This window comes from Trichoderma virens (assembly GCF_000170995.1).
Source record: "Trichoderma virens Gv29-8 chromosome Unknown TRIVIscaffold_4, whole genome shotgun sequence".
In the NCBI taxonomy this organism is placed as follows: Eukaryota; Fungi; Ascomycota; class Sordariomycetes; order Hypocreales; family Hypocreaceae; genus Trichoderma; species Trichoderma virens.
In genome coordinates, this window is record NW_014013745.1 from 92,278 (window position 1) to 117,953 (window position 25,676).

Below are 25,676 nucleotides of genomic sequence, written 5' to 3' on the forward strand. Positions count from 1 at the left end.
CGCGGCAAAGCCATGTCGAGTGAGCAAGGGCAAATGCCACCCCAGGAGATGAAAATCTCGGCAGCAAAAAAAGAAAAGAAAAAAACTGGCTGGGTCATGCACACTCGAAACAATGGACAGCTGAGCTATCGACAGGGCGGATGCACTAAGGCAGCTAGTGGAAACTGTGATTTCCATCCTGCACCTAGCGGCCGCTATGGAGTTGTAAAAACGGCATTACCGGTGCGGCTCATGAAGAAGAGGTGACGCCGTCACAGAGGCTGTAAGCAGTCTAAAGGCAGAGCGCTTGCTCGTGCTGCTCAGTGAGACTGTGGCCCCGGCGAGATGCCGAGAGGAGTGGCGTGCCTGGATGACTTGCAGGCAGCCGCAGAGACTAGCTATGCATGAGCCTCCTCCTCCGCATTGCCTTTTTGCCTCCTGGGCGTTTCTCCAGGCGCCGAGCCATATTGAGTAGCAGTGTTGGATGCTCAATATTGATCCCTTGGGCTTTATTGGCCATCAGACATTCCTAAAAAAAAACACGAGTTTGTGACTGTGGATGCCTGCTTGTAGCCCTGTTTATGCAGTGCCGCCATGTGGTTGTCTCACTTTTTGGTAGCGGCATGGAGGCAAAACGAAAATTTGGATCGAGGGCATGACCCTGTGCACATGTACTGAAGTGTGATAGCACTGGCAGCATGCAGGGTTGCTGCAGGCAGCGGACTAGCAGTGGTAAAACTCTGCATGTAGATTAAACGGCTTGATGAGCAAGACTGCTGGCGGCTGGAGAGCTGCATGTCTGTGTAATGGTGGTTAGTCTGCTTGTCTGCCCAGTTGGACAAGGCGGACTCCCGACTCCGCATCGGCTCATCCGCCACCGGTCTCTATCGAGTCTTGCAGACGGTTGAGAAGAAGGACAGAGAAAGACGAAGAAAAAAACAAGCTCTGTATCAGGTATGTGGATCACTCACAGGAGCCTTTCATCACCCGCAATGATCGATCGGCCTGTTTGAAGATCCATGCTTGCTGTTTCGCCTCAAGTAAACTACTGTACCCTGATGAGAGATGTGATAGTCTAGATGGCGAGACAATCATCAGTCGATCTACTTGGTAGCGCACAATGAGAAACCTGCTGACAAAGGCCGGCTGGAGAGTTGGTCGCCGGATCCCTAGCCGCCGTCATCTCTCCCGAAACTTGGACCTGGGATGGTGCGCAGATGGCGTTGCTCAGCTGAGAGCCGGTTTGCCACGATATGTGCAAAGCCACCATTTGAAAGAGATAGTGGGCGGCATCTCATTGGATCCCCAAGCCGCCTTCCCAACTCGCCTTGTGTTGCTCCCGGTTTTACCAGATCCAATCATCCAACACTTGTTTGGCTCTAGTACGTGTGGTTGCAAGAGGCAGCAAAAGCTGCTGGGATGGGATATTGTGTTTCCCCCTTTCTTTGATATCGGGACCAGGCAGGGGCAGGACAGACACTGTGTCTCTGAGCAGGTTTGGCCTCAGGCCACCCCCAAAAAAACCAATCTTGATGTCACATTGATGGATTCGAGCCAGGGCCATGTCATGTCCGAACCATCCTAAGCGGAATATGCTCCGTGGACCCAGGCGAAAAGGGCTGGTAGGCAATCTATTGAATGTGCACACATGGGCTCGTAATGCTGCTAGCAGCTGGGTAGACTCCGTTCTAGTTGCTTCCAGTACCTTGTAAAATAGAAGCTGGACCAAGCCAGCCCGGAGAGATGGAGCATGTGAGCATGTATAGTGGCAGTCAATGGCAAATTACGTGGTGGTATAGGGTATGCCGGCAGAGCGAAACATGGATCCGAGTTTGGTATCGTATGAGTCTGGTATGAGTCCAACGAAATGGCCACCTTCGCACCAAGTGCTGTACACGTAATGAGTCGCACGAAGATGCTGGAGTAGTCTTGTTAAGCGCCCTGCCTGTTTCACTCTTCAAGACAGCAAACATGGCCACATAGCCCTGCATAATTGTACAGTATTCGACATGCCACTCCCACTGCTCTCCGTACCGCACCGTACGAAGAAGGGCGATCGAAAAAAACCATGAAACCATCGGCTATCAGTGTCCTCTAGAGTGATGGATCGCCGTGCGGATCGCAATGCAAGCTCAAAGGCCCGTGTTCGCTGGCCAGGGATCCGCTAGGCGAGCAGCAAAGCCGAGAGCCCGTGCTCTGTCGTCCATGCAAGTAGACACACTGCTGCCAACTTCAAGAGTGTCATGGCCAGTGGCACGGCAGGATGAGATCGGCGGATCCCAGCAGAGAACAGCAAGTCAAAGGATTCAGGCCGAGTCAAAAGGAAGCACAGGCCACGCAACAAGGACAGCCCTTGCACCAGAGGCCAGATCCAGGTCTTGCGTTGCCAGGGATGCTATACCGAAGCCGGCTAGGAGCGGGCCATCCGCTGTGACATGGCGCAGAGACAAGAAAATCCTGGTCCAGAGGGTCCAGAGGGTCGAGAGGCAGGGCGAATGTCGTAGACTAGAAGAAAAAAAAAGGGGACTGAGACGAGTTGATTTCAGAAGATGCAGAACAAACACCAGACCGCCTGTTTGCGCTGGCCCGTACTGGGTACCTATGCTACGTGCGGATTGCGGATTAGCCGCACGGACCGTAGTCTGGACTCGCAGCGGAGAATCAACGGCCGCAAACTGTGTACGTGGCCAGCACGTGTACAAGTACCTCGTATCCCTTGCACCAGGCAGTGGCACTCAGGCCGTAGCGAGCCAATCAGGGCGCCTGGACGGCCCGTCCTTTGGCCCAGGGTTCTATCAAGATCTAGACAAACTCTATCGAGTCACGACGTGCACAAGGACTATTGACAACAACACCGGCCACCTCGATGAATGTGTGCATGTGTGAATGTGTGCTTGGAGGCATCACGCGGGCGTTCATCTCCGAGACAAGAGGCCACCGCGAGGGAAGCGGCGCCGGGGAGCTTTGAGGCCTTGCCGTGGAGATGGATGGAACGATGACTGGTGGATGGATGGATGAATGGATGGGTGGGTTGGTGGATGGATGAGAGACGGATGGATGGCCGACGCAACAACGGCAGAAGTAAACAACAGAAACAAAAACAGCAACGACGAAAAACAACAGCGACTATCAATCAATCACACCCCCTTGCTTCTCTCTGCTCCAACACAATCGAATCATCACGGCCATTGGACCGCCTTGGCCTCACTGACGGACAAGCCACCAGCCCTCCATCTCTGCCGCTTTGCTGCACCAATCCTGCTTGGAAGTGCTTGGAAGGGCGTCGTGAAATCTGCAGGCTAGTACCAACCGCGGCTGCCAAGTGCATCAGGTTGACTGCGCAATATCCCACTTCTGCTTCTGACGGCGCTTCCATTGGACGCCTCCTTCTTCATCTCCATATCGTGGACGCAGCACAAGCAAATGCAACGCAACGGGCCCGGAGAACAGCCTCACTGCTCGGCTTAGGGGTGGGACCTCTGCTCCCTTGTCCTCTTGAGATTGCCATTGCTCCAACGGAAAACAAGGCTGGGCCAGGCATTGCATAATGGCTCCAAGCCAGACTCGGGTGGGGACCTGTTGTGACAGTGGCGGGTGATTGGTCTGGTGCAGCTCTGCTTCTCTGTGTCTTTGCGGTGCCTCATCACGTCCCAATCAGACGACGACGCCACAAGCGGATGCAAGCCTCCGCTTTTGGCCCAGCGCCCGTGCGGTCCATCATCGGCTGAGCAGTTGGCTCATCTCTGCTGCGGGCGATATTGGCCACGTTTACTCCGTGCTCACACGGGCTCTGTTGCCGCTGGTTTTCTTCCTAATGTGCGGCCCCGGGGTGTTTAGTTCAGCACGGCATGTATGATGTATGGTGGACAGCCGACTGAGCGAGTAAACGACAGGACGGTGGCGACACTTCTACGGCTCTCATGCTCGTTGTACGGAGTACAGTGTATGCACACTCCAGCGGATTCTGGCCATGCTCGCTTCCCCCAAACACCAGTTGTTGATGCTTATCCCCCTTTGGCTCGTCTTGCCTTCATCCAACTGTGTCTACGTCCACTAGACTGCCAGCGCAGAGGGACATCGTGATGCCAACACCGGCCGAGTTGTCGACCACATGGCGCCTAAGTATTATTAGCAGCTGCATTGCATTCCTCAGAATTGCCATTGGCCAACTCTTCGCTGTGTTTCCGACCAGACAAACGCTGCTCAGGTTAATCCAGAAACCTCAGGCCCCCTGAATCCTACTGTCTGACCGGCAGAGTCTGCACACAAACACTCCCAACGTGGCGATTCATACTGTGCTGGCAGACCACTGCGGCACCGTGCCAGGGTATGGACTTGGGTCCGCATAACAACTTGGCCAGTCACGTAGCAGCAGCCATCACCATCCGTTTCCTGCATAACTTCTCAAGGCTGGCTTTGCTATTGGCTTGCGGTGGCCTCAATATCACCAACGATGGGGAATGTAATGCACAGATGCATTGCACAGCGGAGAAGACACAGTGCCAACTGAGAATTACGCACCCACGGGCTGTTCTTCTCGTCCATGTTACTGTTTTGGTTGCAGGTGGCAGAGAGCTGCAATGCAGCTTTCCTGCCCATTGAACTGATACTGGCCCAATCTCCTGCAACGCTTGCTGTCAACTTGAAATGGCCGCTTGCAGTCATTGATCTGCACAAGCAGCCGTCCCCGCTCCAGCCAAGTAGCAGATGGCGAAATGGCTACGCGAGGTACAGGTAGCCTCTGTGTCAGAATGACTATTGATCACCAGCCAGACAGAACGATGGGCATGCAGAGGTGGCCTGGGCAGGTTGGCAGGCAGGCGGGCAGGCAGCATTGCTTCATGCATTTCGGTCTGGCTTGCTGCCTATACCCACCAGACGCCCAGATGAGGGTCAGCGTGTTGTTGTGCGTGCTTCGCTGGAAGACACCAGACATGGAGAACGAGTAGACGGGGGCCCGGCCAGTGATCGAGCGCATTGACTGTTGCCATTGCTCCAGCAGCCTGAAGTGGGAGCGAGGTACAGACTACTCAACAGAAAACAGCTGCTAGCAGCAAGCAGCGGAGTACACCGTACTAAGTCGCCCACCCGTTTCTTTCAACCAGCATTTGCCTCCGCCACAGAAACTTTGGTCGGTGGCCTGACAGATCCGTCCCCGTTCCAGCAGTCACCCAAGTCGCCTTAGAGCGCGGGCGAGTCAAGCCTTTCCTTATTGACTTTCGCACATAACGGAAATGTCATGTCAGTCACGCGGCCGACCATGACGCTTTTGCCAGGCAGTGAGCGAGTGGGTGGTGGGAAGCACGCCAGCCAGTCAAGTCGAGCTGTGCAAGTGGCACGGCTTGGTTGATGAAAGGGTGTTGACCTGCTGTGGCCCGCCGCAGATCCGACGTCCTCGCCCCATTACGGCGGTTCAACCTTTCACTGTGACACCGTCGAAGCCGACTGGATCGGGGGGGCTGGAATCGCCTAGGTGTTTTCCTTTGGCCACTATGTTGACGTTGTGAGTGGGACCAAGGGTCGCTAGTGCAAGCCGAGCAGAAGGGGTGTGTTGTGTGAGGGAGGGCGAGCAGCGGATGACACACAAGTCACAGCGAACCGCTTCATTTGGTGTGTCAGAGTATGCTCGCTCTCGTATATTGCTCAGCGTCGCGCTACGATCCCTGCTTCGCTAGTCCGGTGCCCACCCAAGGCTGTCGACGAACCTTGCAGCGCTGGTTAAGAATAGCTGGCACATTAGCCCCCCCACCCCTGGCCGCCTAAGACAACGCCCATGCCATTCATCTCTTCCAACAGGACCAGGGTCTGATGAGCTTTCCACCAGTGGGTCTCTTGGGTGTGGATGCTCCGCGCAATTCGCAGGCCCCCGAGACGAAAGAGACGGGGTACGTATTCACTGGGTCTGAAGAGTCGCCCGCCTCGCTCTCCAAGGTCTAGTCAGAGATCCACGCCGTGGCCAAGGTCCGGTTTGATATCTACCTCTTGTTGCCCACTCTCGGCCGAGGGTCAATTACACGCATCACCACGTTCACGACATTCCTTCAACGTCCATCTTCCTCTCTCCCATCAATTCAAGTTTTCTTTCTGGATTCCAGGATTCCAGGCCCCGTCTCACCTCTCTCATACTATTCTCCATTATTAGTCCGGTACCCTCGACACCCCGAAGCCGTTGACAATTCAACGCCGTTCTTGACCCGTTCGTTCGGCCGTTCGAGAACTTTTTCTTTGCTTTATGCGGCTGCTTCTGGTATCCCATTGGAACTTCGGCCTGTGATTTATACGGGACCCTCCACACACGTCGACAACTTCCAAAGGAAAACACCCCCAATCAACTCACTCCGCCCAAAGGATCCTTTTCTTTTTTTTCTTTATTCTTTTTTGTTAATCTAATTCTCCTGTCTCCTTCGGATCTGGTACTTGACCTGAACCCTTGAGGACCACCGAACTTTTGGAGAGCCCCCCTACAAGTCGCTTAACATGCAGCACCATGCCCCGTACGGATATCCCACTCCCCCGGCCTCTCCCGCGTACGACAACCCCAAGTGCAACGTCCAACAGCCCTTTGCGACACGCACTTTCCAGCCCCGATGTGTACCCCTTGCCCCAGAGCAGCGTTTAGGACGTCTTCTCGAGGGTAAGCTTCAGCTCACTGATATCCTGGGTACCGGCGCATATGGTGTCGTCTACACTGCCCTGGATATCAACACTGGAGTTAGGTATGCTGTCAAGTGCCTGAGCAAGTACAATGCCGACGGAACACCACTGGAACGCCGCCAGATTGCCTACCAGCAGCGAGAGATTCGCCTGCACTACCATGCATCGGCACACCCAAATGTGGTGTCCATGTTGAAGATTGTCGATGATCCTGACTGCATCTATGTTATTCTAGAGTACTGCCCTGAGGGTGATCTATTCTTGAATATCACTGAGCGCGGCCAGTACGTTGGTAAGGATGAACTCTCTAAGAAGGTGTTCCTTCAGATTCTGGATGCCGTTGAGCACTGCCACAACTTGGGTATCTACCACCGGGACCTTAAGCCTGAAAACATTCTGGTCACCGACAATGGAGAGACCGTCAAGCTGGCCGACTTTGGACTGGCCACCAGCGAGGACCGCTCCGAGGACTACGGATGCGGCTCAACTTTTTACATGAGCCCAGGTAAATATAATCAACCATTTCACCAAGACGACAACACGCAATTGGCTAACGGAGACGACTTTGCAGAGTGCTTGGACCCTTCCGCGAGAAAGCCCTACTACATGTGTGCCCCCAATGACGTCTGGAGTCTAGGAGTCATCCTAGTTAACCTGACTTGCGGACGCAACCCATGGAAGCAGGCTTCCTTTCAAGACTCCACCTACCGCGCATATGTTCGCTCACAGGACTTTCTCAAGACAATTCTCCCCTTGACTGATGAGCTCAATGACATTTTGGGACGCATCTTCAACCCCAACCCCGAGCACCGGGTGACTCTCTCTGAGCTGCGCAACAGGATCATTGCTTGTTCCCAGTTCACCGTGCCAGCAGTGCCCACCATGACCCTGCCCACACCCACTTCCACCCAAGACCAATACGTTTCCAACGAGGACGCCATAGTCGATGACTATGACTGCGACTCGGCCCTCTCGCCTGTTTCGACGTCGTCTAACGAAGGCTCACTCATCTCGAGTGTGTCGACCCTTGATGACCTTGATGAGGATGATGAGGATGAAGACTGCATGGCAGATCAGCAGGACTTGCCTCGGGAATACATTCCCCAAACATACGAGCCAGAGGACTTTGGCGAGCAGCAACCCGTGTACCACGGCCACGAGTACGTCCCACAGCAGTACACTGGCCCTGTGCCCGTCCCTGTTCTGCATGCTCCCATTGTTCCCGTCCCTGTGGTGGCAGCGCCCATACAGCACATGCCCTGCCAGCAAGTCCCGATTCCCATTCAGGCACCCATTCCTGTACAACCTGCTTGCCAACCCAAGTCCTTCTTCCCACTATGGGAAGTGGTCAAATACGTTCAGCAGGTGCCAATGATGCAGCATCCTGTACCTTTCCACCAACAGGTGTCTTTCTTATCATCCCTCCCTGGCTGCTACTAAAGACTTACACTTTGGCGAGGCCGTATCGACATTGTAATACTTGTCGGCCTTGCCATTCAACTTTCTTTTCAAGAAATTTTTCTGGCTTCATTGAACATAATGTTACCGCTACCTTTTCATCGGCCTCAACGACCAAAGGCTTGAAGCCAAAGAGCCGATCTTACATCTTTTTTTAATGCTATACGCATCCGGAACAAACGGGAAAAAAAGGCGTCTTGACAAATTTTACAGCGACAAAATTGGATACCTCATTTTGAGGTGTCACGGCTTAATATTCGATTCACAAATTGTATCTATCCAACTTTTTTTTTTTCTACTATTCGCCTTTGCCGCACTGGATCTTTCCTTTTTAGCGGGGAGTTTTTTGTTCTTTTTTTAATCTAAAGGATGAGGAGTTTGGGAAGCGTGTCCTTCGTACCCGAGGCATCAGTACCGGCGCAAAGAAATTTGTATGGGGAGAAAGAACGCATACAATGCAGTGGCTTTTTGATTTGTTTTTGGAGAACGAAAGATGGGGAGTTATTTGCGAACTTTTTTTATGGAAATGAGATGGAAACGACGTTTGACGAAGAAAAACAACCTGATTATGAGAAGGCTCGCTTCGGAGCTGGATCTACGCATTCATTCGTTATGGGACGGCAAAGGAACAAATCCGCATTGCCTTTTTTTTTTTTTTTTTTTTTTTTTTTGGGAAAGATTTTGGACTGGGGAATTGTAAGACTCGGCTCCTGGTTTTGGTGTTCTGCTTGTGAGAGATCACACAAAGATAGAAGATTTTGGGCTCAATAGCCCTCGCGGACTTGCTAAAATTGCTACCGCAACACGTTTTAACTAAGAAGAGAGGAAGGCCGGCTAATAGCCACTGCTTTCAAAACCAAATATACGTTTTATCAGACACCAGAATAACATATGTTTCCAACCTTTGTGCCTTTGTGTTTTGACTTCTTCACTCTTCAGTTCTACTCGACATTCATTGTCGCAGGGGACCAGAGCAGCCTCCTCGACACGCAGGGTCTACTACGAGTACGTCTACTACGATCTACTTGGAAACTGAAACGGGGACGAGATACTAGCCATGGGTGGTATCTCGGAGGACACTGAGCATCGATGATGAAGCGAACGATGGGTAGCCAATTTTACTACCTGACCAACCTACCATGACTCTTGAATGGGTAACATGTGGTGCCAACGCCAGCGAGCCAGTTCATCCCCTGAGCTAGTGGCCGCAGGTTCCGGGATCCAGTCACAGATTGACAAGATACAGGTATAGAAAGAACGCGCCATTTTTGGAGTGGGCAAGGGGTGTGAGGAGCAAACACGCATTAGTCAACTTTTTTTTTTGTCTCATGAGTCTATCGGCAGTCCTACGACTGGGACTGCGTGCTCATGAGATGGAAGTAGTGGGGACGGGCGAAGAAGAAAGAGGGGAACGTGTTGATTCTAATCGTGGACTTGCGTGGCGCCAGTCTATTCTTTCTCATTCTATCTCAGTCCCTTTGGAAGGGATGGAAGATGTGGATGACGCCAAGGCAATGAAGCTACGATAAACGAATACTAGCGCATCAATGATGTGGAGGCTGACGGGATTCTAGGTGCTTTGTTTGGGAGAACGTGACGGTTAGTGGATGGGGGCCACTGCCACTAGCAAGTTGTCTGAAGCAAAAGGGAAAAGGCAAAAAGAGGAGAAGTTCTAGCAGGATTGGCTAGCCCAAGGTTAGGTAGGAAAGGCAGAAATTGGCTTTCTCGGTTCTTCCTGGCTCGATGTGACGCTGTGGGGTGGGAGGAGCCGAAATTCGACATGGATTGGTGATGAAATGCACTTGGACGAGGCGGGATTAGCCCAAGAGGGTGGGCAGAGACGACGCTTGGGAGGGGATGGGAAGGATTAGATGGGCTGCTATTAGAGGAGATTGCAGATGATGATGATGATGTGAGCGAGGAGCCAATGGCTTGGATAGGCGTCGATGCGTGTGGAGATGGCCCAAGAGGCCAAGCAACTTGGTATCCGGGCAGTGTTGGATGGATCATTGAAGGGGGTCTCGACTGGAAGCAAGACCTTCTACTGGTTAGACGGAACGCCTGTTTCGGGCATAGACTTGGAGAAGCTGCTTCATGCTTGATGAGGTGGTGTGGTGAGGTGGTATTTTGGCTGCGGGCAGGGGTTGGGGGATGCAGACGAGCAATCAACGGCATCTTGTTTCGTACTAGCATTAGGTAGCGTCGATGCGGGAAACGAATGGGATTGGAGCAACGACTTGCAGGAATCGAGGCAGAGCCGGAGATTGCGAGCTTTGCCCGCACAAGTTAACGGGAAAATGGCATGAGAATGGGAAGAAAAAGGTGTGGCGAAGACTGTGCCTAGCGTTTGAGGAGCACATGCATTAGATGAGAGGGGCGGTTGGTCTCTTGTGTTTGTTATCCCGAACCTGACAAATGAATGTGAGGAGAGATTTGGGTGTGAGGCGGCAGACGATGATTGGGGCGATTTGGTAGCTCTGCCAAGGGTCGGGTTCATAAGGATGGGCGCGAATACGTGTTAGTGATGAAGCTCATGATGCTCGGAAAGGCGGCGGATGCGGTCATGGGCGTTTGGAGATTGCAATTTGGTGGGCCGAGACGGCATCTAACTGGAGATGATGAGGCCCGGATTTGGGCAACGAAGATGCCGGAGGACTGATTCTGATTTGATGGCCGAGACGAAACTTGTCTGGAAACTTGATTCGGGAGCAGAGGCATTGCCCAACGATCGAGCGTGTCTTTCCTCTAAGACGTGTGAGGCAGGGCGAAGTAGAAGCAAGGGGACGTTGACGCAGGCAGAACAAGATGCAGGGAAGCGTCATCCATCGCAAAAGGTCACAGACATGATCCTGGGAACCGGCCTTTCTGTTTTTTTTTGCCCCAGAATATTGGGATCAAGGCTGAATGCTCCGTCCCGAATATCTGAGCTGCCCTGGCCATCCCATTAAGGCGTCATCAGACAAGAATAGTAAGCCCGAACTAGCAGTTATCAAGCCTGGCCTGGAATCTTAGTGGCAGAGGGGAATAACAAGGCAACGCGAGTTGTGTTAGACGCAGGGCGAAGGAGGATTTTAGTGGCTGGGGGGAAAACTAGCAGGCATTGAATGGTTATTCTCGAGCCGCTGTCGGGTCATCTTGCATGGGGTTTCCTTTGCTTGGTATGGGATGATACTGTAAAGGAAGCAATGAATCCTCGTACTGTGGCATGTAAGAGGAGCGAGGATCGGGGCTGTGGTTGATTCTTTTTCTGGCTGCCAGGGCTATCCTGGAGAACCCTTGGCAAGCAGTCTTTTCTGCCTCGATATGGATATGCCTTGATTGCAGGGTAACGGGACTAACAGACACCACATGTGGCTGCGAAGAGAAACAAGAGGCGTCATGATGGGAATCTCCCTTGGCCGGGTGTCATCCAAAGCTGCAAGGTGTAAGCCGGCTCTGTTCCGGTAGCGCCATCTCTCTCCTCTCCTCTTTACTGGCCAGTCACTCAGCCGTTTTACGCCAAGGCATGATTATCACGGCACGAAAAAAAAAACACATCACAGAAGCCAAACAAAGAGAAACACACCCCCGTTTTGTGATAGAACCTCACGGGACCATGAGACACGGCAGCATGGGTGACTAGCAAGGTCGGTCTCTGCATCGGTCTACTTCTGACCGGGGTGAACTGAGATTTTTGGCTGAGATGATGACTGCTGAACTTTTCTTTTTTTCCTCCTCCCTTTTGTCGTTGGTCACACCCCTGTCGCGCCGCTTCATGCCTCATGGCAGCCTAGTAGAATAAGAAAAAGCACGGACTCGAACAAGCAAGACAGAATGTCCAATCATAGCATGGCGTCGAGCTATTCCTGGGCACTCGGCAGAAAAAAGGGCAATGGTTCCATGTCAATTGTCATCTGTCTTACTCGATGATGGGCTAGAGTAGCTTGATCACACCGCTTTTGCTCGCGAGCTGAAAAAAAAAAGAGAGAAAGGATAGAATAGAAACTACAATGGCCGGGATGATGCTAGTACGAGCAGCCTAGGAAGCGGATATTCTTGGTGGCAGCCCAGCTGAAAGCGCCAGGAATGACGGGCTGACAATAATGCTGGGCGCCATGAGCAATAAGCGTCGTGCCTCGCTCACCGAAATCGCGGGGCGACTGAGTCCCGGCTGGTCAGGATTTGCTGAGGCTTGAGAGAGGCTTACCGCTGTGTTGTATTTTTGCTGAGCAGGATTCATTTCAGTTGGGCATTGGATCCTTGCTTGCTTGTGTATGAGCCCAGGTACGGAGTTGAAATCATGCCGTGCCGCCTGTAAGATACCGAGCGACACTGCATGATACAATATTATGTAGGTCTACGGAATAGCTGCTTGAGAGACGCGGCATAGGGCCGAGAGCGTTGGTCAAGGCTCAGATCGAGGCAGAAAGATGCGGAGACAGAGGCCGAGGGCGAGGAGGAATGGGCAGCAGACTCGTTCACTCACTCAACTCTCCCATCCCACACTCTGAGTCTCGACTCAAGCTCACGCACACGGCCGAGTCCATTTCCGTCCTTGCAGGAAATTTGCATGAATCCAATGCAACTCCTCCCCACTGTCGGTCCTCAGGCAACAGAGCGAAAAAAAGGGCTCATGGCCACCATTCGCTTGCGTCTGGCTTCTCTGCCACCGCCACGTATCGCATGTATGCGCATGTCCCAATAGCGCCACTGCCAGCATGCATGTCTCTCCAGAAGCGGGAGGCTAAAATCCGCCATGTGCGAAGAGGCAGACGAAGCTGGATGGCCCTTATCCTTGCCGGGTTACTTCGTCTGGACTGTACTACCCGTAGGTGGCATCAGGGCTGCTGCTGCTAGCATGTATGAGTACCACAATGCATGCAGAGAACCTCGGCCATGTACAAGTACAGTATCGTATGGCCTTCTGAATAAGATGAGTGGACGAAGACGAGCAACAAGAGGGTCAGGCGGCATTTGGGCTTGCGCTACTGCTGGTGACACGAAAGAGCACACAGTCACATGCGGTGCTTACTGCTTGTGGGAAATAGTGGACTGTTTCTCTGTCTTGTCCTTTTTCCTTTTGTGAGCTCTCATATTGGCTGTTGCTGTGGTGAGAGGGAACAAAAAGGTGAGAGTTGATAGGGTCGACAGGTTCGCTTGGGGCCCTTTTTTTGCTTGGGCTGCTGTGCATGCCAAGTTTGGGCTACGACTCAATAACTTGTTTTTGTTCGTGCTTTGTATTTACCCATGCTTATTTTTTGTTTGTTTGTTTTCAGGGCACCGTCGTGATGATTGGTTTGCCATCTGCCAGGGCCAAGACGGAATGACTCTCACTTGCAGTATCAGGCACAAGTGTCATTTCTATTCTTCGTGATTTGCCGTTAGATGAAGCTCACGCCTGCATCGATGCAGTGAGAAGACGGCTCGGAGAGCGCCTGAAAGGGGGGTATCACGGAGGACTCCGTACGGAGTACAACCAACATGCCGTCCACTCTGGGGGGTTGCATCCAAAACACGGCAAGCATGCGGTCAGAAAGATCTCATGTTACAGGTAATTTTTCTCCTTGTTCTTGGACATGCAACCTGAGTCCCCTTAGCAGCAAGGAACGAAATCAAGAAATATGAACTACTATCTGCAACTGCCGGGACTCTCCACAATTCGCGGAAGGATGTCGGTCTCTATGTTACATTTACATGCCATGACCCTGAACTAGTTAAAGCAATGAGAAAAGCCGTAGGTTATTTGACTGCTGACTGCCTTTCGTTTTGTGCTTGTGCCGCCGAGATCGACGCGCTCCACCGGCAGTTGATCGTGTAGTTCGTTTACAGAGCACTGTATGATAGTAGCCGAGTTTGTAATCCTAGATGGGCCGGGATTTCGTGAGATTGAAAGGGACGACGCGATTTTAGGCCTGTCTGAAGCTCAGCTGGCAGAATGACACTAGTACGCCCATTGGTAGGTTTACACGTAGCTAATCGTTGTTTCGTCCGCCGACGACGACAAGCGCCGATGCCCTTTAGCGTTGGTATCGGCGATACTGTTTTCTGTAATACTCCGTTTGATGTACTTGTCTCTTGGCCTAGACTTGGGCATCGTGCCGGCGTTGGGCTGCAAAACACGGTACACGGCCGGTGTCTGATACAAAGCAAGGGCGGTTTGCTTTTTGGCTCTCGGCATCTGATTCCATTGGCACAGTTTCGGCCGTCGGGCACGGAGGATCAGCGGGCCCCCAAAACGCCAAAGTTGTTGTGTGGGATTGGCAAACGCAAAAGGTTCAAGCCTGACCCGATGCCATTGCGTTGGAATGGAGCCAAGAGGGGGTTGGTGATGGCAACACAATTTGCCTACTCCGTGCTGTATCTACTAAGCTGGCATTGGTCTAGGTCCCCAAGCCACTTGTGAGATTGTGTGATTGATCGGGAGACGATCCAGCTGGTGTTTCAGTGGTGGCAGTGTATCAGATGTAAGGATACTGTCCATGTACCGCAAGAAGCAAACAAACAGCGCCGGCTATCGCTCAAAAGTCAAACTGCCTTGCCAAGCACGGGATGGCGTTTGACCTTGCGTGTCAAGTTGGGCCGAGAAGCTGAAATGAGCCCATTTTCATTGTATCTTCTCGCACGGAGGCTCCAGAGCCAAGCGGTGGCAAGGTTTATTGTTGGATCGGTCACGGGGATTTTGGTGGAATGGCCGACGCCGCTCCGGGATGCGGGCGGCCGACCCGGTATTGCCGGGAGTTGCGTAAGCAATGTTTCGCCGCGGAGGAAGCAAGAGTATACGTAGTAGGAGCAAAAGCAGTAACAGACTTGCAATCCCGGAGCTATGGAATGTGGATTGAGACTTGCGAGATCCGACGAGGGTATACCGGACGGGATGGGATTTAGCATAGTGGTATGACATGACTTGCGAGACTGGATCGGGTTGACTAAGTTTGAAAGAAGATCTGATGCTCCGCGGCCGGAAACTTTTACCATCTCAGCTGAAATCTGACAAGGTATTCTGCTTACACTTTGACGGCGATAGATACCTACGACACTTGTTTGCCACTGTGGGAATCTTGGGGAATGTTTCCATCGGTCAACTGTCAAAGAACCGCTGATGCTAGATGGTGGAGATCAAACTAGTATACCTGCCGAGGCTCAAACAACTCATGAGTTTCTACTCCGTAAACCTCATCTACTGCCATCGGCCATCCGCTCATTGACTCGCCGACACAGTTTCTGCGCATTCCATCTACAAGAAAGGGGGAAAAAACTCATTACGGAACCAAACGGATCCCGATGAACATCCAACATGCCGTCCCCTTTCCGCGTAACCGGAGTAAACGGAGCAAAAAGTTTTTTCAAGGCAGCATTGCCGTAGCTCGAAACTGAACCGCCGCCCCAACGTTGCGTAATCCTGAAATGACACTCCACGACATTCCGCGGGCAACGGGATCTGTCACCTTGGTTCCTATTTTGGATTGAGCAGTTTCCCATCACGGTATCTACGGCCCACGTCTTATGCCAAAATCTCGGCCTCTTCGGAATCCGATGGCAAAAGAGGCCTCGATATGCTTAATCAGGAGGAATGGCTGCCTGGATGATGTGTAACCATAAGTCTTCGGAACCAGTGAACTATCCGATGCCACTGGGGAAGGACGGAAGCCAAGGGTTCTAGGCATCCCGTGTGGTAGAGGAGAAAGTGATGAGGCATGCTGAGGGTCAAGCAAGATACCTTTTTGCTATTGCCACGGCTCAACACTAGGCTTTACCGGAATGTGCTGCTTGAGGAGTGATGATGACGAGGCAAGCAACATGTGATGGATTTGGAAGAAGAATGTTTTGTCATGATACATGCCGCCTTACAAACGCCATTGTGTTGAGGCTGGATCGCCAAAGACTTGGGTCAGCGGCTTCTGATCATGTGGGTTCTCGAGGTTTGCAAGACCCAAACTCCGATGACGAGAAATCATTCGTTTATGTAATCATCAGCTTATTAAATATTGAAGCCTCGGGACTCTCAGCCACCGGAAGCTGTGATGGTTCGGCGCCGGAGAGAATCGGCGCTGAAAACCGGGGTGGGGCCGGGTCTTAGTGCCAGTGTAATGGTTGAGATATCGGGCAGTGGTGGTTGAATGTTGAATAGATGACTATGTGAAGCTGTTTGTAGATTGAGGGAAAAGATGATTTGCATTCGCCAGAATGACCATCTAGCCCCTTATAACGGTGAGGAATGAGTGGCATGTCTTTGCTCATGTTGCCAATTCCGAAATGGAAGTTGACGTAATTTTAATCCATCTACCTTTATTCGCTCAATATACACACATCATCTTCTGTCAACCTTATACCAGACTCTTGACAAAGAAGGAACAGTCATGCTTGGTTCCGCTTGACGACTTTGCATACTCAGGGCAAATACCCCATTCCGTCCATCCATTCCGCAAGTAAAACTGCCTCGCCGGGGTCTCCTTCGATGTGTCCAGCAACAACAACTCTAGCGCAAACTCCTCTCGCGCGACTCTTTCAACCTCGTCCATCATCCGTCGTCCCAGGCCATGCCGTCGATAATCGGGATGTACCATCAGCTTCCTGATCTCGCCCTTGTAAGAATGTGTCTCCTTGGCCATCCTTGCGAGCTGCACCGTGGCAACGACCTCGTTGCTGCCGGGAGCCGTCGCTATCAACAGCGTTGTTGTTGCGCCAGGCCCAATGACTGAAGGCAGGAGTTCAAGCCAGTAGCTGATGGCCGTGTGGTCCGTCAACGGCGCCAGGAAGCCGAGCGACGAAATTTCCGGCTCATCGTTGATGCAATGCTGGAGGAGCTCTCGCAGCGATGTGAGGTGTTTCTCCACAGCTGAAGCGTCTGTCACTGGGGAGATGACGAATGCAGGGTCCTTGTTGCTGCCCATGTTTGGTGCTTGAGAAGGCTTTAAAGACCTCTTGATGCTGATGTTGTTGGACCTTGTCAGAGGCGCCGTGTGAGGCTATCGATGATGTGTATATGGATTAATTCGCTGCGGTTGAATCAAACTTGTCTTGGAGCTGTCGTCGGCCCGAAATTTTGACTCATTCAGCCGTTGCCCGGTATACCATGTATGTCATTTCAATATCGAGTCATCACAGATATTTTCATCTCCGGGTTTGATAAGAGATATGTCAATATTTTATTATTAAATCGACGTTATCAAACCCATAAAGAAGCATAAAAAAATGAAAAAGACTCATGACTGACGATAAGAGACCCGTTGCCAGCACTTATTCGGGGTCCCGAAAAATCGGCCGGACCAAGTGGAGGCGGCTGGTCCCTAGACGGCATCAAAAGCCGCATTGATGCGGGGATCGTTATCGGAGACTGTTCATTTGCTGAAATGCACATGTATCGACTTATTCGGCAGGAAGGGCGTGTTTGACTGCTGTAGCTGTAGAATATGGGAGTTCCCTTGTAACACAAGCACACGATGAGTTGCTGTAGGCGGAAGTAGCGGCAGTCTCGCCATCACTATCACCGTCATTATCAACCCTGAATATCAACAATAGCTGTTTGATCAAGCAAAGCACGGCTGCCAAGATCCGCCTCCAACTTGATCCATCGTAGCAAACTCTCCACCTTGAAGACCGCTGGTTCTGCAAACCGCTCTGCAACGCTGATGCTGTCTCATATCTGCATTATATCACCACACGGGCTTTCGTATAGAATGAATATTTGCTTAACAGGGCATTTTAGTAGCTCTCTAAAGATGCCTTGTTTGCTAAATTGACCTGCTGGGAGTCCGTGCCTGTCGATTTTGATCCTGGTGCACATGGTTTACCGACATGTGGTGTCTTGAAAGTAGAGCTTGGACTCGGTATTAATGCTCTCCGTTTCCAGTACGTACAGTGATATTCGATACTTTATATGCTAACTTGAAAACTTTTCCACAGATTCGGTGTGACTTATAGATCTAAAGGCATCAGACACCGGCATTGAGCATCGCCGTACCGACTTGGCATTCATTAAGAATAGAGTCGACATCACCGCTTTGACTCACATACACCCATCTCTCATATAATTGCCAGTGACAATGGAAAACATGGCAAACTCAATGGCAAAGCCTAGCTCTTACAATCATGGAGGCAGCGCTGTCTGTATTTGCTACCCACCCCAACAGCCAATTTCCTAAAATCTCAAAGTAATCACTCAGTGTGAAACAGTGTCTCATCCTCATTTTGAGGCTCCTGAATAGAGACAAAACCCACAAACACCACATCTAGATGTTGGAAACCCCAGTTCGTTCGTGATGGCCAACAGAACCAAGCTTTCTACTACACCGCTGTGAGGCCCAAACATGGGATCAAGACTCAACACACCGCTCACGAAGCAACACTGCAAGCAAACATGAGAGAGAAAGCCAGCTACAGAGTACTCAGTTTGACTATAAAGCTTCCTTGAAATCCTACGAGAACTTTTCTTTTCTCCTCACCAAGTTCTCTCGCACACCAGCACTGCAGAATTCACCATTCTTCTCTCAGCAATTCTAAATACTTCCATTTGCAAATCTTTCGAAATGGTTTCCTTCATTGCGACCGCTCTCTCTGCCATTTGCATGGCCCTCACTACTTCCGCTGCTCCCACTGAAGCTGAGGCTCGCGAGGCTTCTGCCCACAGCGGCTCCATCACCTGGTACAACACCGGCCTCGGCGCCTGCGGTCACGTCAACAACGACAACGAGCTCGTTGCCGCCGTCTCGCACTCTCTCTACGACCGCGAGCACCCCTGTGGCCGCCAGATCCGCGTCAATTACAAGGGGCGATCTGAAGTCGTCACTGTTGTCGACCGCTGCGAGGGATGCGCCGAGAACGACCTTGATCTCTCGCCGGCTGCTTTCCGAGGCGTCGTTGGCGATCTTGGAGTTGGCCGTACCACTGCTACTTGGGACTGGGCTTAAATTGGCTCGAGTATTTGCTAGGCAAGCTGGGTTTCCTTGTTGAAAGGGTTTGGTGCATGGGGAGGATTCAGCACAAGGGAAGATAGCAAGGAAACAATCATCATGGCGTTATGAAAGCTATGAACTTCGATATATATTAGCATGAATTGAGCGAATTGAAACACACTTGAATCCATACAACTCGTAGGCCAATTTAATCATTGTAGTTCTCTGTGCCCTGAGGATTTGCGGCACTTCCTACTGTTTTGCTTCAAACAGCCATTGACAGCCTCGTCTTGTAGGATGGCTTACATTTATTACTCTACTTTAACAAATTGTATAACACCCACTCATATCATTCCTGTGAGAACTGCATAAACCGTCGTCCAACGCCCGACGCTTCGGCCCGTCCAACCCCACCACCGAGCCCCTGAGCCGGACACACCCGGGACCAATGGCATGCCGGAAGAGAGTGACAACAATAGAGTAGGCACCAAGCTTTATTTGGTAGGATTCATCGTATCGCTATACTGAGAAATGTACAACAGTTGAGGATCTCATCTTGCCCAATCAATCAGCTATCCTGTGGAAGAATCGCAACAATGGCGTCCTTGGCGATAACGCAATTGACTACGTGTAATTCTGACGCTGAGTATTAATTTATATGGTATTACTTGAATATATACTATGATTCCGACTGGGAGACTCTCTCTTTCTAGTGCCCATTTAGAAAATCTCTTGGCACGGCAGCATCATCCTCGTTGTCAGCCTATTCATGCATATACAGCACCACGATTCACCACCAACTTCTAGACACTCACTGAACTTGGCTGCTGCAAGTTAGCAAGCTGGCAAGATCCCTTTACGTGAAGCACCGGGATTATACTGGCTTCCATGTTTGCCGGTTACAGGGTTTTAGGAAGCCCCGTTCGAATCCATTCTCAACTCTAGGCATTACTTTGGGATCTAATGTACACCATCATACTTCATTATCTGCGTAGAAATCAAATGAATGGGACACTCTACTCTTCTATGTCATGCCCTTGTCACCGAGAACAAGTTTACCCTTGTGGTCTACCAGCTCCATGACATACCCAACCTGAAACCCTAACGTCATTTCCTGAGAAACAACCACGATGATACCAGAGGCAGCAAAGATCAGACCATGTCACATAGTGTTAATATTGCTACCACACCCAGAATTTGAAGTGGCAAGCAAGTGGCAAGACAAAAGCACCAGCTAGCTCCCCTCGCTTCCACACAGGCCCCGGCACTAAACCCATGATCAGCGCTGCTCCATGACATCAACCATATAAGCTCCCCTGCACATATCCATGACGACGAATTGTATCATAATCATCTTCAAGAATGTACTGCACTGTAAATGCAAAGATCTCATCTTCTAGTCTAATCGATCGAAAATCACAAATCACAAAATGACTACAGACCTAGTAGATAGTTACCACTTAACCCGGCTATCATTCCTTACACACACAAAACTTCAATCCTACACCCACTCCCCATCAAACACCAAAGCCTCTTGCCTCTCGCAATTCTCAAGACTTACCCTCCCACTCCCACCCCCTTTCACGATATCACCTCGTCCCGTCCCCCCTTCTTCCATCTCATCTCCATCTCACACTCCCCTATCACAAGCGAACCCCCCAAGCCTTGCTTTTCCACCATCAAAACCCATCCCATTAATCCCTCAATACAACACAACACAAACCTCCCCCTAGTGGAACACCAAAGCAAACCCTCCCATCGGAATAAAAATCCCCAATCCTACTTCTCAGCTCCCCCACCTCAAAAACGATACAGCCCCCAGTCGCCTCTGCCGTCACACAAAACACAACGACTTGCTAAAGCCTAACGCGACCCAAGACATTTACCGAAAAGGATCAACGAAAAAGAAAAAAAGGCCCTCCCGGAAAGCGGCGAGGTTGACAACGTGTCACTTCTCACATGGGACCAGCTGTGAGGCGTGTTGCACAAAGAATGCCCGTTTTATGCCGCTCTGCAGGCTTACGTCGTACAAACAATCTCATCCTCGACATTCCTCATATGCGCCATCGCATGCATCTTCTCGTAGTACAGATTTCCGTATGATTTATCATGTACTACATTATGGTAGTCTATGGAGCAATCGTACACACACCGGCGGAAACTATACATGGCCGCCACACGTAAGCAAGAGAGATGTATCTTATATGCCTCTCAATCTTTGCAACAAAGCGTAATTGAGTAATCCGTATATCCACGAGGCTTATGAAGAAGAAATTAGAGAAATTATAGCCACCATCAGCCAAGGTGAAGCATCATGGGCCTTGATATCAATCGATGGCAGGAAGCCCGTCCGGTATCCATATGAATCCCCAGCCTTTTTGGTATAACGAAAACAAAGGTATCCTCTCATTAGGTCACAAAATGGCACATAACACACGCGGGCAGCCTAGTTACATTTAATGTTAGCGACAAGATGCCATTGGAGTTCGCCATGAAGCAGCTGGACAGTGTATAAAACGTACAGTTCAAACGTAGGTAGGCAAAGCAATATGAACAGCCATCAAAAGGAGCAAGAAACTTGAGAAATTAAACCATGTGGAAGAACAGTAACATGCTTTATGCCCTCTTCACTCAACACCTACACCCGTTGGCCCTACCGCCGCGGTGCTCCAGAGCGAGTGGTGAAGAAGGGGTGCTTGAGCGCGTCCGCCGGTTTGATTCTCTTGTCAGGATTCAAGGCCAGGCAATGATCCAACAGGTCGATGAAGTGATTGAGCTCCCTGCTTTCTGCGTCGTTCATACCGCCCGAGGCAGCGAGGAGTCGTGTGCGTAGATCCCGTGTCGGCTTAACAATGTTGAGCGTCCGTAGTGCCGTCTTGCCAAGTACCTTGTCGCGCTCGACGCTGACAAACTGCCCCTGGTCGTCAAAATGGACACCTGATAGCTGACCTCGTTTATAGAGCTTCGGCGTGATTCGACCGCGAATCTCCATGATGGCCTTGAGCATCTGGTTGTTACTGTCTCCGGCGAATAGAATCTTGCCCGTGTAGAGCTCGTACAGGGTACAGCCTATAGACCACATGTCCACGCCGTAGTCATATGGCATGCCTAGAATGATCTCGGGGGCTCTGTAGAAACGGCTCACAAGGTACGGAGTGATCTCCGTATGTGCGGTTGCAGCATCAGAACGGTCGATTGCCGTTCCCAGATCGCATATCTTGAGAATGCTTCGAGTCTCATTGACCTAGTGTGTCCCAAGTCAGTCATGAATCACTGGAGAAGGAGGAAGAAAAAAAAAAGAAATCACACTCACCAAGATATTGTCAGGCTTCAGATCGGCATGAATGATGCTGCATTTGCGCATGTGAGCCAGCGCGACAAAGGATTGGTACGCATATGCTTTTGTCGCTTTCAAGTTGATGCCCACGTTGTTGCCAAATTTACGCAAGACTTCGCGCAAGTTCATACTCAGATTCTCAAAGGCCATACAAAGATGTCCTCGGTGGTCAAAGGAACGCTCAAACTTGACAATATGCCGCTTGTTTTCAGGATCAGCGTCGTTGAGTTTCTGAAGGATGGCGATTTCCGTATAACCTCCCTTGCGCAGGGCGTCATTGTTCCGCATCATCTTGATGGCGACAAGCTGTTTGGTAGTGATGTCAACGGCGCGTGCAACTCCTGAGAACATACCCCTGCCAAGCGTGGCCTGGACCTGATAACGACCGTTGAGGACTTCACCAATACGGATCTTGTAATATCCGTCCTTATCATCGCCTTCGAGAATGCCTCCCTTATCAACGGCTTCTACCGCCTCTGTTGCTTCATCGGGCGCTGCCGTTTCGGTGACCTGGGCTTTGCTTGCGTACTTTTCCTCGTTGAAATCCTCTGCAAACATGTCAAAGTCGTCATCTTCGTCTCCGTCGCCTGCAGGCGGCTTCTGTGGCGACGCACTGGGTGCTTCTTTGGCAGGGTTCTGCTCAATCGCCGCCGCAGGTTCAGGCTCGCCGTGGATGACGACTTGTCCATGACGCAGTTCGTCTCTACGTCCATCTTCCATCATGTCGACGGTCGGATCATAATCAGCAGCAGAGGGGCCATCTTCGTCGTTGGCTTTGACTGCTCCATGTGAGTTTACGAGATCTTTGCCATCAAAGACATCCATTGCTCCGGGAGACGGCGCGTCGTGTGACAGAGGCGATCCAGGTGAGGCAAAGTCTATCAAGTTAGTCGTTGTCGATAAGTGAGGATCAGAACGAGACTTACTTGACCGCGGAGACTGGGACATTTTGCTGTCTGACCGTTGAGATACTTGCGGCGTGTCGGATTGAAAAGAGGCAGGCGACAGTGCTTGTGCTTTGGATGTGGCAGCTCCGACAGCGTGAAGGAGGAGGGGCGTTGCTGAGCTGGATTTCGCCATGAGCTCCTCACGCCTCTTGCGGCGGCGTTCGATCTCTGCTTCCTCGTCAAATTCTTCCGGCTCTTCGTAGTCATCCATTGGAACATCTCTGGCCTCTGTGTTAGCTTTTATTTTTTTGATTGTCTTTACAAAAGAGAGAAAGTGTTCAACCCACCTCGACGTAGCTGTAGCAGCTGAATCGCCGTTTTCAGTAGTATCCTTGTCAGATTTAGCATGACCTTTCAGTGCCTGGTTTGAATCTCCTACGGAGGCTTTCCTAGCTGCAAAATTGTTGCCTCGAGCGCCTACATCGGCGTCATCGTACCGCAGTTCCCTTGAATCGCGCCGGTCAGAGTAGCCTTCCCGGACAAATCGATCGCCAGCTCGCTTGTCTCCCCGACGGTATTGGCGAGGGGAAGGGCTTCGAGGGCGAGGCGATGAACGTTCAGAATATCGGTCTCGGCCGCGGTGGTATCGATCCCGTTCGCGACTCCGATCGCGCTCTCGGTCCCTACGACTGCGCCAGTCGTAGCCTTGGTTCGAAGTGCGTGGCGCTGGGCGGTCGAGATCGTCATATGCGAGGCGCGATCTTTTGTGCTCATCCCTCCTATAGTCGTCGTAGGCGCCGCGATCATGGCGAGAATCTTGATCTCGGGCTCTGGCAGGAGGGAACTGATCCCTATCATCGCGCGACCGCTTGTATCCTCGTGGGGGCGAGCGGCTTCGTCGAGACGAGTTGCTGTATCTGGATGTCGTATCGAAGTCGGGCGAGGAATATCTATTCCGCTGTCTATCCTGACGGTCAACACCGTTTCTCTCTGCGTGCGACAGTGAAGTTGCCTTCAAATCCCCAGCTCTCTGCTCAACAATTTCACCCTCATCAGAGCTCGCCGTCATCTTGATGCCCTTTATTTATTTCTTCCGCCTCAGGACCTCTTATGTGCTCCCTTTCAGTGTCGACAGAAAAAGTGTCAGTAATGGACCAAGGCAATGGATGTGTGTGGCAGGCAAAGAGTCCAACCAGGTCAACGTTTTGACTCGCCCAAAGTGCAGGCAGCACGATAGCTTCGGGGGGGGGGGGGATCTGCCGGGAGTTTGAGAAGATTGGAAGAGTGAAATGGAAGAGAAAAAGTCACTGGAATGACGAGATCAAAGAGAAAACACGGAGCGTCAGCCAGTCGATGGTGAGATGCAGAGTGACGGCGATGGTCTCGAGATGATGGCAAATGGGTTTCAGATTCGCTCCAGACCGGATTTTGGAGTAGCAGGCAGGGGTCTGTTCGCCTCCAGCCTAGCGCTGGCGGGTGACTAAGCAAATCTGCAGCCTGACCCTGGACAAAGAACTCAGCCTTGGAGGCCTTTTCTGCCAGCCACCACCGACTTTTGTCAAACAAAGTCTCGCTCTTTGTCGAGTGTCGTCTGCAATCAACTCTGCATCTTATATCTTACTTTTCATTTCTCTCTACAACAAAGCTCTACAGCAAATTCACTATGGGTGGTTCTAACCGAGAAGGTGATTTTCCTCCCATTCTGCCATCTACGGCCCCGCCAAACCACCCCTCTACGAGTGTCGAGACTGACGGATGAGATTTCTAGGCGGCAAGGCCAAGCCCTTGAAGGCCCCGAAGAAGCAGAACAAGGATCTTGACGATGATGACTTGGCTTACCTCGAGAAGAAGAAGGCCGGTACGACTCTCCCGACGCTCGATTAAACGCTGCGAAAGCGAAGCCGACAACGACTGACTGACTGACCGTTTGTAGATGAGAAGGCGCGCAAGGAGATGGCCGCCAAGGCCGGCGGCAAGGGACCTCTGAATACCGGCGCCCAGGGCATCAAGAAGAGCGGCAAGAAATAGACGAAAGACGACGAAGCGATGCGCTATTGGGAACATGACACAAGACTACTGCTTCTTGTAGGCGATAATAGGGAAAGCCAGGGCGGTTGATTTCGGTGGCGACGTCTGTTGGATCAGGCTGAAAGGCTACATCTGCTCTTTGGGACAAGGTCTGTAGACTGCACGGCGAATATCACTAGGCGTTAGGAAATATATCTTTTTACTTGTACCATCTGGACATGTATTGGGGATTTGCCGTATGCTCATGATGGCATATGGTGTAAGCGAAGCACGTTGCGCTTATACCTGACATATTGTGTGCCAGCCATTCAAATATAGAAGCGATATCAAGGATCTGAATGCCGTATTTGCCTCAGAGAATAGCAAGCCATGATGGATGTACGTGTATTTTTATTTTTATTTTTTATTGACAGGTGGGTATCCAAGATTTTATGTCATCTTGCGTCTAGTGCTAAATATGAG

The 25,676-nt window shown here is 51.3% G+C and overlaps 6 protein-coding genes across 6 annotated transcripts; 3 read left to right on the forward strand and 3 right to left on the reverse strand.

Annotated features, from left to right (window-relative positions):
• Positions 1-4,009: 4,009 nt before the first annotated feature.
• TRIVIDRAFT_219677 (uncharacterized protein) lies at positions 4,010-4,915 on the reverse strand (the record flags this gene model as incomplete). Its single annotated transcript, XM_014102959.1, has 2 exons — positions 4,010-4,097; positions 4,851-4,915. The coding sequence occupies 2 exons, from the start codon at positions 4,913-4,915 to the stop codon at positions 4,010-4,012; spliced, it is 153 nt and encodes a 50-aa protein (XP_013958434.1).
• Positions 4,916-6,195: 1,280 nt separating this feature from the next.
• On the forward strand, positions 6,196-8,073 carry TRIVIDRAFT_208410 (uncharacterized protein; the record flags this gene model as incomplete). The annotated part of the gene is made up of 1 exon (XM_014102960.1): positions 6,196-8,073. One exon carries the CDS (start codon positions 6,457-6,459, stop codon positions 8,071-8,073), a length of 1,617 nt encoding a protein of 538 aa, XP_013958435.1.
• Positions 8,074-16,394: 8,321 nt separating this feature from the next.
• On the reverse strand, positions 16,395-16,961 carry TRIVIDRAFT_30183 (uncharacterized protein; the record flags this gene model as incomplete). Its single annotated transcript, XM_014102961.1, has 1 exon — positions 16,395-16,961. The coding sequence occupies one exon, from the start codon at positions 16,959-16,961 to the stop codon at positions 16,395-16,397; it is 567 nt and encodes a 188-aa protein (XP_013958436.1).
• A 1,635-nt stretch (positions 16,962-18,596) lies between these two features.
• TRIVIDRAFT_29842 (expansin-like protein) lies at positions 18,597-18,977 on the forward strand (the record flags this gene model as incomplete). The annotated part of the gene is made up of 1 exon (XM_014103767.1): positions 18,597-18,977. The coding sequence occupies one exon, from the start codon at positions 18,597-18,599 to the stop codon at positions 18,975-18,977; it is 381 nt and encodes a 126-aa protein (XP_013959242.1).
• A 2,638-nt stretch (positions 18,978-21,615) lies between these two features.
• On the reverse strand, positions 21,616-24,255 carry PRP4 (serine/threonine protein kinase, PRP4 pre-messenger RNA processing 4; the record flags this gene model as incomplete). Its single annotated transcript, XM_014102906.2, has 3 exons — positions 21,616-22,206; positions 22,276-23,177; positions 23,226-24,255. 3 exons carry the CDS (start codon positions 24,253-24,255, stop codon positions 21,616-21,618), a joined length of 2,523 nt encoding a protein of 840 aa, XP_013958381.1.
• Positions 24,256-24,747: 492 nt separating this feature from the next.
• TRIVIDRAFT_81772 (uncharacterized protein) lies at positions 24,748-25,421 on the forward strand (the record flags this gene model as incomplete). The annotated part of the gene is made up of 3 exons (XM_014102962.1): positions 24,748-24,871; positions 24,955-25,044; positions 25,120-25,421. 3 exons carry the CDS (start codon positions 24,850-24,852, stop codon positions 25,212-25,214), a joined length of 207 nt encoding a protein of 68 aa, XP_013958437.1.
• Between the last annotated feature and the right edge of the window lie 255 nt (positions 25,422-25,676).